The sequence below is a fragment of the Oncorhynchus tshawytscha genome, linkage group LG23 (genome assembly GCF_018296145.1).
Source record: "Oncorhynchus tshawytscha isolate Ot180627B linkage group LG23, Otsh_v2.0, whole genome shotgun sequence".
Lineage (NCBI taxonomy): Eukaryota > Metazoa > Chordata > Actinopteri > Salmoniformes > Salmonidae > Oncorhynchus > Oncorhynchus tshawytscha.
The window spans coordinates 26,024,021-26,035,160 of NC_056451.1; the positions used below are offsets into that span (position 1 = coordinate 26,024,021).

General features: G+C 47.1%; 1 protein-coding gene across 1 annotated transcript; it reads left to right on the top strand.

The window, feature by feature from the left end:
• The first annotated feature begins 403 nt into the window (after positions 1 to 403).
• Positions 404 to 7,165, top strand: LOC112236427 (phosphatidylinositol transfer protein cytoplasmic 1b). The gene is made up of 8 exons (XM_042305029.1): positions 404 to 533; positions 776 to 783; positions 893 to 964; positions 2,339 to 2,431; positions 2,807 to 2,962; positions 3,200 to 3,263; positions 4,961 to 5,050; positions 6,567 to 7,165. Exons 5-8 carry the CDS (start codon positions 2,834 to 2,836, stop codon positions 6,713 to 6,715), a joined length of 432 nt encoding a protein of 143 aa, XP_042160963.1. The 5' UTR covers positions 404 to 533; positions 776 to 783; positions 893 to 964; positions 2,339 to 2,431; positions 2,807 to 2,833; the 3' UTR covers positions 6,716 to 7,165.
• Positions 7,166 to 11,140: the final 3,975 nt, after the last annotated feature.

The window sequence follows — 11,140 nt, forward strand, 5'->3', positions numbered from 1 at the left end:
AACCCAAGTCTTATCACTGCCTTAAGGACTTGGGCAAGTAACAGCTAGATACTACTGGTCTAAGGTCAGAGTTCAGGTGGGGTTCCATGCTTCAACAAAGGAGGGGTGCCCGACAACAATTGCAAAAATATTTTAAATACATTTTTTACGTTTAACCTTGAACTAGTTAACAACAAATTCTTATTGACAATGACGACCTACCCCAGACGACACTGGGCCAATTGCGCACCACCCTATGGGACTCCCAATCACAGCTAGATGTACAGTAATGCAGCCTAGATTTGAACCAGGGACTGCAGTGACACCTCTTGCACTGAAATGCAGTGCCCTAGACCACTGTGCCACTCGGGAGCCCAAATAAAGGGTATACCAAGGAACACTTACAGAGTGACATTTGACGATAACAGTACATTCCTCCCCTCTGTCTGTCTCTCTCTCTGACAGTAAACTGCCATCCTGGGTGAGTGTGTTTGTCCCCAGGGTCTTCTATGTGACAGAGAAGGCCTGGAACTTCTACCCTTACACCATCACAGGTCTGACAACACTATTCTATCCACCACATACACAGCCGTTTCACCTGCTACCAACCTGTTCTTTCTATAGGGTCAAGTCAACTGTTTCCTTGTATGCACTTAGATTTAAACCCAATCTGCCTTATCTAGACCCAATTTACTTTTAAACCTTGTTTGTTCCACATGTTTTGAAATGTGTGTATGGTGTGTCACTAATAATGTTCCTCTCTATCCGTATGGAACTTCTGCGGCGTGTGCTTCAGAGTACTCAGTAAGTATTCACACATCATATGCATGCAGTAGAGCTCATCCCTCTCCAAATATCTGTATACATAACATCTGTCTACTCCCTCCCTCCATCCATCCTTCATCTACTGTAGGTCTCCTTCCTTCCCAAGTTCAGCATCCGTATTGAGACCAGGTTTGAGAACAACAATGGTGACAACAATAATGTGAGTATGACTGAAGGAGAGAGAGAGAAGAGGGGGTGAGAGACTGAAAGAAGGGTGGGAGAGGGAGGGAGAGAAGAGGGGGTGAGAGACTGAAAGAAGGGTGGGATAGGGAGGGAGAGAAGAGGGGGTGAGAGACTGAAAGAAGGGTGGGAGAGGGAGGGAGAGAGAGAAGGGGAGGTGAGAGACTGAAAGGAGGGAGGGAGAGAAGAGGGGGTGAGAGACTGAAAGAAGGGTGGGAGAGGGAGGGAGAGGAGGGGGTGAGAGACTGAAAGAAGGGTGGGAGAGAGGGAGGGGGTGAGAGACTGAAAGAAGGGTGGGAGAGGGAGGGAGAGGGGAGGTGAGAGACTGAAAGAAGGGTGGGAGAGGGAGGGAGAGAAGAGGGGAGGTGAGAGACTGAAAGAAGGGTGGGAGAGGGAGGGAGAGAAGAGGGGGTGGGAGACTGAAAGAAGGATGGGAGAGGGAGGGAGAGAAGGGAGGGGGGGTGAGAGACTGAAGGAAGGGAGGGAGAGAAATTGCAATCTTCTCTGCAGTGTAAGGAGAATGCTCATCAAATTGATATGGCCATTATAAGGAAAGCAAGCAAAGGCCAGAATGCAATTGTGTCAGTCAGATCTATTAGCCATCCACTGTGTTTGTGTGAGAGGGAGAACGAAGGGTACATGCTTGTATTACAGGCTTGTTTCACCACCTTTTCTGGACTTGTCACGGAATTCTGACACACAAACACAATTCTGAGCTGGTTTGTCCCTACAGCGTGCCCCTGTCATTTTGGGATAGAAACCTGGGAACAAGACTGAACTTGTCAGGTTACATGTGTTAATTTTTAGCAGAAACACACGCACACACACATTAATGCTGTTAGTATTACAATGCACAACAACATAGAGGACATCTAACAGAACAGAAACAACAGTGACTTTTATCTCTCTTTCTTTGATAAGTGTCTTGTTCTTTCTCTCCTCTTTCACCCCCGCTCGTCCATCCTCGCCTGCTCCCTCTGCTTGTCTCCCTCTTCCTCTGTGATTTAGTGTGCTCCCTCTCTCTCTCCCTTACCCCTTCTCCCCACCTCTTTCTCTCTCCCCTAATCTCCCTGTCTCTCTCTCTCTGTCTGTGTGTGGTGTTTTGCTGTAGTGTAATGATTTGCTAGAAGACTGAGGGTGGAGTATTATGATGGGTGATACGTTGTGTGACCTCACTATTACATCTACTAGGCCCTGGCTCCAGTGTGTGTGTGTGTCAGTCTATTTCCTCATCTACTAGGCCCTGGCTCCAGTGTGTGTGTGTCAGTCTATTTCCTCATCTACTAGGCCCTGACTCCAGTGTGTGTGTGTGTCAGTCTATTTCTGAGTGACCTCCCCCTCTGCTCGGTTGCAGGTATTTGGAGACAGGCCCACCCCTGCAGAGAGTGTGAGCCACCTGGATATCCTCATTGATCCCATCCCTGACAAACACTACAAGGAGACAGAGGTACTAGCGTGTACACACACATTTCCTCCTCCTGACTTCCGCAGTTCCAGAAACTTCGGAAACAAAGATCAATCAGCAAGACACATAGCTGAAAACACACACACACTCACTATCTCACGCAGAGACAGAGGAAGATGTACTGTCGATAAACACAAACATAAATACACAGACACTTGTACAATCTATGCATCTTGGGCCACAGATGCCTATCATGTTGAATCATTCATAGATTATATGTGAGGCATTGAGCAACATCCTGCTCACACAGGCCTACACACACGCACACACACACTCCCACACCTACACACCTCCCCCTCTACACACCGGCCAGGGATTTAGCTCAGTCAGCAGGTAATGTGTACTTTGTCTCTGTAGGACCTGAGTCGCTGGGTGTCTGAGAAGATGGGCCGAGGCCCCCTGGTGGAAGGGTGGCGTAAGGACAGCACCCCCATCATGTGCTCCTATAAGAGGGTGCAGTGCAGTTTCGAAGTCTACGGCTTCCAGGGAAAGACTGAGGACTTCATACACAGGGTGAGAGGAAACTATATTTACCATCATGCATCAGGTTGAGAACCTGATAAAGACCTATTGGTCAAAATGTTGTTTAAGGAAACACATTTGACAGCATAGATTGCGTGTGGGAAATCTTTTCTTTTTGCTCAACATATACACTGATCTCTAGCAGCACCTGCTGAAAGCCTTTGGATGTGTTTCTTTGGATGTGTTTCTTTAAGAAATGTATTTTCTCTGGTGTGTATGATCTGACAGAACATCCAGGACATCCTACTGGTGGGGCACAGACAGGCTGTGGCCTGGACAGACGAATGGCATGGTCAGTAGAGGACATGGTTATAATGCCTTATAACATATAGCGCATGATTATAATAGGACATGGTTGTAATGCATTATATTATAGAACATGTTTATAATGCACTATATTATAGAACATGGTTGTAATGCATCAAAGTATAGGACATGATTATAACAGGGCATGGTTATAATGCTTCATAACATATAGAACATGTTTATAATATGACATGGTATAATGATTTATAACATAGGACATGATTATAATAGGGCATGGTTATAATGCTTCATAGCATGCAGAAAGAACATGTTTATAATAGGACATAGTTATGTTTTATAACATACAGGACATGATTATTTGCCTGCAACTGCTCTTAAATGCAAGTAAAAATAAATGCAACCAATCGCTGCCCACCCATCCAGCATCACTACTCTGGACGGTTCTGACTTAGAATATGTGGACAACTGCAAATACCTAGGTGTCTTGTTAGACTGTAAACTCTCCTTCCAATCTCACATTAAGCATCTCCAATCCAAAATTAAATCTAGAATCGGCTTCCTATTTCGTAACAAAGCCTCCTTCACTCATGCTGCCAAACATACCCTCGTTAAAACTGACCATCCTTGCGTTCCTCGACTTCGGCGATGTCATTTACAAAATAGCCTCCAACACTCTACTCAACAAATTGGATGCAGTCTATCACAGTGCCATCCGTTTTGTCACCAAAGGCCCATATACTACCCACCATTGCGACCTGTATGCTCTCATTGGCTGGCCCTCACTTCATACTCATCCACAAACCCACTGGCTCCAGGTCATCTACAAGTCTCTGCTAGATAAAGCCCCGCCTTATCTCAGCTCACTGGTCACCACAGCAGCACCCACCCGTAGCACGCGCTCCAGCAGGTACATCTCACTAGTCACCCCCAAAGCCAATTCCTCCTTTGGCCGCCTCTCCTTCCAGTTATCTGCTGCCAATGACTGGAACGAACTGCAAGAATCACTGAAGCTGGAGACTCACATCTCCCTCACTAACTTTAAGCACCAGCTGTCAGAGCAGCTTACAGATCACTGCACCTGTACATAGCCCATCTGTAATATAGCCCATCTGTAATATAGCCCATGCAACTACCTCATCCCCATAATGTATTTACTTCACTTGCTCCTTTGCACCCCAGTATCTCTACCTACACATTCATCTTCTGCCAATCTACCATTCCAGTGTTTAATTGCTATATTGTAATTACTTCGCCACCATGGCCTATTTATTGCCTTACCTCCCTTATCTTACCTCATTTGCACACACTGTATATAGCCTTTTTTCTACTGTATTATTGACTGTATGTTTGTTTATCCCATGTGTAACTCTGTGTTGTATGTGTCGAACTGCTTTGCTTTATTCTTGGCCAGGTCGCAGTTGTAAATGAGAACTTGTTCTCAACTAGCCTACCTGGTTAAATAAAGGTGAATTAAAAAAATTATAGTAGAACATGGGTAATATGCCTTATAACATGTAGGACATGATGATGATAATAATGGGACATGGTTATAATGTATTATGATGTACATGTTACATGGTTATAATGCATTATGATACACATGTGACATGGTTATAATGCATTATGATACACACGTGACATGGTTATAATGCATTATGATACACACGTTACATAGATATAATAATGTATTATTATCTCATCAGACTGTGCTTTTCCCTACAGGGATGAGTTTGGAGGATGTGAGAGAGTATGAGCGACAGATACAGGAACAGACCAACAGCAAACTCAAATCAACCCAGAACAACAACACAGGTGACAATTAGAGCTGGGACCATAAACGGAAAATGATTGACACCGATCACTTATCCAAGGCATTTTTCTGATATCATTGATTATGATAAGTACTCTAGAGAAATGTGAAGTTTGAAATTAAATGCGTTTGCAAATATGGGTGATTGTTAATTGGATAATTGATGGCTTCAACCACAACTAGTATTTTAAAGGATAATAATAAAAACTGTGCAGTTCACATTAATGTTAGAAACTTATCGTTCTATTTATCATTATTGTATCTGTACAGGCAATTTATCGCTATGGGCTTTGTGTCCATATCACCCAGCTGTAGTAACTACTAGTCTACTACTGTACTATTCTATATTGTATTTTAACAGTGAAGGAGAGAGAGGAGAAAAGGGGCGGTGGGGTAAGAGAGAGAGAGAGACAGAAGGTAAAGTGGAGAGAAAGGAGAGTGATAGAAGGAAGAGTGGATGGAAGAGGGAGCATAGGGGAACTTTTGAGAAAGTAGGGGGGAGGGAGAAAGCGCAAGGATGGGTGAAAAGTGAGAGAGGGGGAGGGGAAGAAGGGAAGAGCATGCAGAGGAGGAGAGGTGGCGAGAAAGACAGAAAGATCATTGAGAGAACAAGAGGGAAGAGAGAGGGAATAAGCAAAATGGGTATTTCACAGAAAGGAAGCTCAGTGAGAGCAGAGGAGAGTGAGCACAACATTGCCTGGAGACTCAAACTGAATTCCTCCACTGCTCTATGTTAGCTACATACTTCAGTCTGAGACTGCAATAATTGAAATTAGTTTGTGGTGATGTTTAAATGAGGGATGTTTTTACAAAACAGCCCTCATTACAAGTAATCAGCGATTGGATAGTCTATAACCAATCAGAGTATCAAAGCCAATGACGAATTTAAATCTAAACCCTGATTTACCCACCTGTTTTCTGGCTCTGGCCCAACCCATCGGTTTCTGGGACCAATCAGAACTGTTAGAATATGTTTGCGTTCTAGAAATCGTCAGGTAGGTACTCAGATCCAGAATAATTGCAGAGAAGAAACTAATGTCCGTGGGCGGGGCATATCGTTTGGCTGGAACAAGGAGTTTGGGTAGCTATTGCAGCACTTACTGCAAATGTCAGCCCTAGTGTGTGTGTGTGTGGTCCCTCTGCCCCCTGCTGGTGAGTCATGAGAAGTTCGGACGGTTGTTGCTGCTGAATGATATCAAGGGCAGCAGCCACAGTATGGCCCGTAGAATGTGTGTGTGGTATGCGAGACATGAGGCTGAAATGGATTTGCAGTCATTGCTCACTCTCTCTGCTGCAGCTCGCTGCGCTGTCCTGACCACCTACAGGCCAGAACATGCTACTGCAGGCGCCGAGCAGATTTTACCCAAAAACATTTCATGCCATTCATCTCTTTTTGAAAAAAAAGTGTATTTGAATTTTTATTATGGGTGTGTGAACTGTGAAGGGATGTGTATTTGAATAATTTAACCACTAAACTTCTTCTTCCCCCTTCATTCCCCCTGCCTCTCTCATCTGCAGCAGCCCCTCGTCCGGCATACTCGCGCTCTATGTCCGTCACAGATGAGCGCTCTCTGAAGAAGATGGGAGTGAAGACTATGGCCATGTCAGACCCCTCCACCTCCACACTGCCTCATAGCACTGTCCGCCTTAACTCCACCCCCGAGTAACACACACACGTTCATACTGATGCATCAGTTCCTGCCTGCTTAAACCCCTCTGTGACAGTAACTACACTGCATCAGTTCCTGCCTGCTTAAACCCCTCTGTGACAGTAACTACACTGCATCAGTTCCTGCCTGCTTAAACCCCTCTGTGACAGTAACTACACTGCATCAGTTCCTGCCTGCTTAAACCCCTCTGTGACAGTAACTACACTGCATCAGTTCCTGCCTGCTTAAACCCCTCTGTGACAGTAACTACACTGCATCAGTTCCTGCCTGCTTAAACCCCTCTGTGACAGTAACTACACTGCAGCAGTTCCTTTTTGTTTTACAGCCATCCACCACAGACACATTTAACCAGTAAAGCTACACTGTCCACAGAAGCAGCACTTAGACCACTCAGGTCCTACCCCTTTCTCCAGCTGTAACTATATAACCCAACCCCCTGTCCTACCCCTTTCTCCAGCTGTAACTATATAACCCAATCCCCTGTCCTACCCCTTTCTCCAGCTGTAACTATATAACCCAACCCCTGCCCTACCCCTTTCTCCAGCTGTAACTATATAACCCAACCCCTGTCCTACCCCTTTCTCCAGCTGTAACTATATAACCCAATCCCCCTGTCCTACCCCTTTCTCCAGCTGTAACTATATAACCCAACCCCTGTCCTACCCCTTTCTCCAGCTGTAACTATATAACCCAACCCCTGTCCTACCCCTTTCTCCAGCTGTAACTATATAACCCAATCCCCCTGTCCTACCCCTTTCTCCAGCTGTAACTATATAACCCAATCCCCCTGTCCTACCCCTTTCTCCAGCTGTAACTATATAACCCAATCCCCTGCCCTACCCCTTTCTCCAGCTGTAACTATATAACCCAATCCCCCTGTCCTACCCCTTTCTCCAGCTGTAACTATATAACCCAATCCCCCTGTCCTACCCCTTTCTCCAGCTGTAACTATATAACCCAATCCCCCTGCCCTACCCCTTTCTCCAGCTGTAACTATATAACCCAACCCCCTGTCCTACCCCTTTCTCCAGCTGTAACTATATAACCCAATCCCCTGCCCTACCCCTTTCTCCAGCTGTAACTATATAACCCAATCCCCCTGTCCTACCCCTTTCTCCAGCTGTAACTATATAACCCAATCCCCCTGTCCTACCCCTTTCTCCAGCTGTAACTATATAACCCAATCCCCCTGCCCTACCCCTTTCTCCAGCTGTAACTATATAACCCAATCCCCCTGCCCTACCCCTTTCTCCAGCTGTAACTATATAACCCAATCCCCTGCCCTACCCCTTTCTCCAGCTGTAACTATATAACCCAATCCCCATACCCTACCATTTTCTCCAGCTGTAACTATATAACCCAATCCCCCTGTCCTACCCCTTTCTCCAGCTGTAACTATATAACCCAATCCCCCTGTCCTACCCCTTTCTCCAGCTGTAACTATATAACCCAATCCCCTGTCCTACCCCTTTCTCCAGCTGTAACTATATAACCCAATCCCCCTGTCCTACCCCTTTCTCCAGCTGTAACTATATAACCCAATCCCCCTGTCCTACCCCTTTCTCCAGCTGTAACTATATAACCCAATCCCCTGTTATTGAGTTTGTATCCCAATATTACACTTTATATACATGAAAGTAGACCGAAATATTACAAACTGTTTGACATAGAAACACCAATTTTCGGCAGGTAAAAAAAAATCATGAAATGATGAATAACATTCCACCCATGAGGCCTCTAGGTAATTTGACTGCAGGAAAAGGCTACTAGAGTGGATATAATGGTAGGGGAGTGCCGTGGATCCACAGAGCCCCCCACCCCATCCCATTGGTCAGACTGGGGTTATTGATCCGGTGTATCGAGGCGCTGTATTGGCTGCTTGATCGTTCTGCTCCATGCAGCAAATGGTTGAAACAGGGCTAACCTTCACTGATGAGTCAATAGGATGGCTGTAAACATGATTAACTTCTGATCTTTGGTAATGGCTGCAACATGACCTCTGTACAGGCTGGGGAATAATCTGACATACAGGATGAATATCATTTATAACTAGCTTTATATTGACACATTATACATATACTGTATATTTGGCTGTTTAGTCTATTGTAATGGAAGTCCATTGTCAGCTATGTACCTCTTGTATGAATGAATAAAAGCCTTTATCTCCTGTATATCTTAAGATCATTAGTCATGATAAAGTGACTGCAGGAGATAAGTGAAACAATAGAGCAACAGAGCTTATTATTCTAGACCATGTTAACCTTGTGTTACCCTGCTAGTGAGAGAGTAATAGTTCACAACTAGTTGACAGGGAATGTGATGTAGGGCTTACTCAGTGCACTGCGTAGGGCTTACTCAGTGCACTGCGTAGGGCTTACTCAGTGCACTGCGTAGGGCTTACTCAGTGCACTGCGTAGGGCTTACTCAGTGCACTGCGTAGGGCTTACTCAGTGCACTGCGTAGGGCTTACTCAGTGCACTGCGTAGGGCTTACTCAGTGCACTGCGTAGGGCTTACTCGGTGCACTGCGTAGGGCTTACTCGGTGCACTGCGTAGGGCTTACTCGGTGCACTGCGTAGGGCTTACTCGGTGCACTGCGTAGGGCTTACTCGGTGCACTGCGTAGGGCTTACTCGGTGCACTGCGTAGGGCTTACTCGGTGCCCTGCGTAGGGCTTACTCGGTGCCCTGCATAGAGCTTACTCAGTGCATTGTGGGACAGGAGGTTTGATAAATTACACTGTTGAGTGTGTGTTTGAGCCTGTCATGAGGGAATGTGAATTACAACAGATGACTAGTTGAGACAATGGGACAATACAGTAGGGGAAGGAGAGATGGAGAGATAAAGGAGAGGGGGGAGAAAGAAAGAAGCAGACACAGACAGAAGTGTTGACACGTGCTGCAGTGGGACCTGAAGACTGTAGGTTATACTATAAGAACATTCTCTCTTTTCCTCTTTCGCTCTCTCTCTCCCCTTTTTGCTTTACTACCCCTTTCCCTGCCCCTCTCTATTCCTGCACTCCTTTCCTCAGGAGGGCCTCTCTGTTCCTGCACTCCTTTCCTCAGGAGGGCCTCTCTGTTCCTGCACTCCTTTCCTCAGGAGGGCCTCTCTGTTCCTGCACTCCTTTCCTCAGGAGGGCCTCCCTCTGTTCCTGCACTCCTTTCCTCAGGAGGGCCTCTCTGTTCCTGCACTCCTTTCCTCAGGAGGGCCTCTCTGTTCCTGCACTCCTTTCCTCAGGAGGGCCTCCCTCTGTTCCTGCACTCCTTTCCTCAGGAGGGCCTCTCTGTTCCTGCACTCCTTTCCTCAGGAGGGCCTCCCTCTGTTCCTGCACTCCTTTCCTCAGGAGGGCCTCTCTGTTCCTGCACTCCTTTCCTCAGGAGGGCCTCTCTGTTCCTGCACTCCTTTCCTCAGGAGGGCCTCCCTCTGTTCCTGCACTCCTTTCCTCAGGAGGGCCTCTCTGTTCCTGCACTCCTTTCCTCAGGAGGGCCTCCCTCTGTTCCTGCACTCCTTTCCTCAGGAGGGCCTCTCTGTTCCTGCACTCCTTTCCTCAGGAGGGCCTCTCTGTTCCTGCACTCCTTTCCTCAGGAGGGCCTCCCTCTGTTCCTGCACTCCTTTCCTCAGGAGGGCCTCTCTGTTCCTGCACTCCTTTCCTCAGGAGGGCCTCCCTCTGTTCCTGCACTCCTTTCCTCAGGAGGGCCTCTCTGTTCCTGCACTCCTTTCCTCAGGAGGGCCTCTCTGTTCCTGCACTCCTTTCCTCAGGAGGGCCTCCCTCTGTTCCTGCACTCCTTTCCTCAGGAGGGCCTCTCTGTTCCTGCACTCCTTTCCTCAGGAGGGCCTCCCTCTGTTCCTGCACTCCTTTCCTCAGGAGGGCCTCTCTGTTCCTGCACTCCTTTCCTCAGGAGGGCCTCCTCTGTTCCTGCACTCCTTTCCTCAGGAGGGCCTCTCTGTTCCTGCACTCCTTTCCTCAGGAGGGCCTCCCTCTGTTCCTGCACTCCTTTCCTCAGGAGGGCCTCCCTCTGTTCCTGCACTCCTTTCCTCAGGAGGGCCTCCCTCTGTTCCTGCACTCCTTTCCTCAGGAGGGCCTCTCTGTTCCTGCACTCCTTTCCGCAGGAGGGCCTCTCTGTTCCTGCACTCCTTTCCTCAGGAGGGCCTCTCTGTTCCTGCACTCCTTTCCTCAGGAGGGCCTCTCTGTTCCTGCACTCCTTTCCTCAGGAGGGCCTCTCTGTTCCTGCACTCCTTTCCTCAGGAGGGCCTCCACAGAAGATGTACTGTGTTCATTATATAGAAATGTTCCCCCTGGTAGATGCTTATAGATCCTGAACATGTAGTACTGAATCTTACTGTTCTGTTCTACTGCTGCGTTGCTCTAGAGAGAGAAAGAGCAAGAGGAGAGAGAAGGAGAGGGGAGAAAGAAAGAGGAGAGA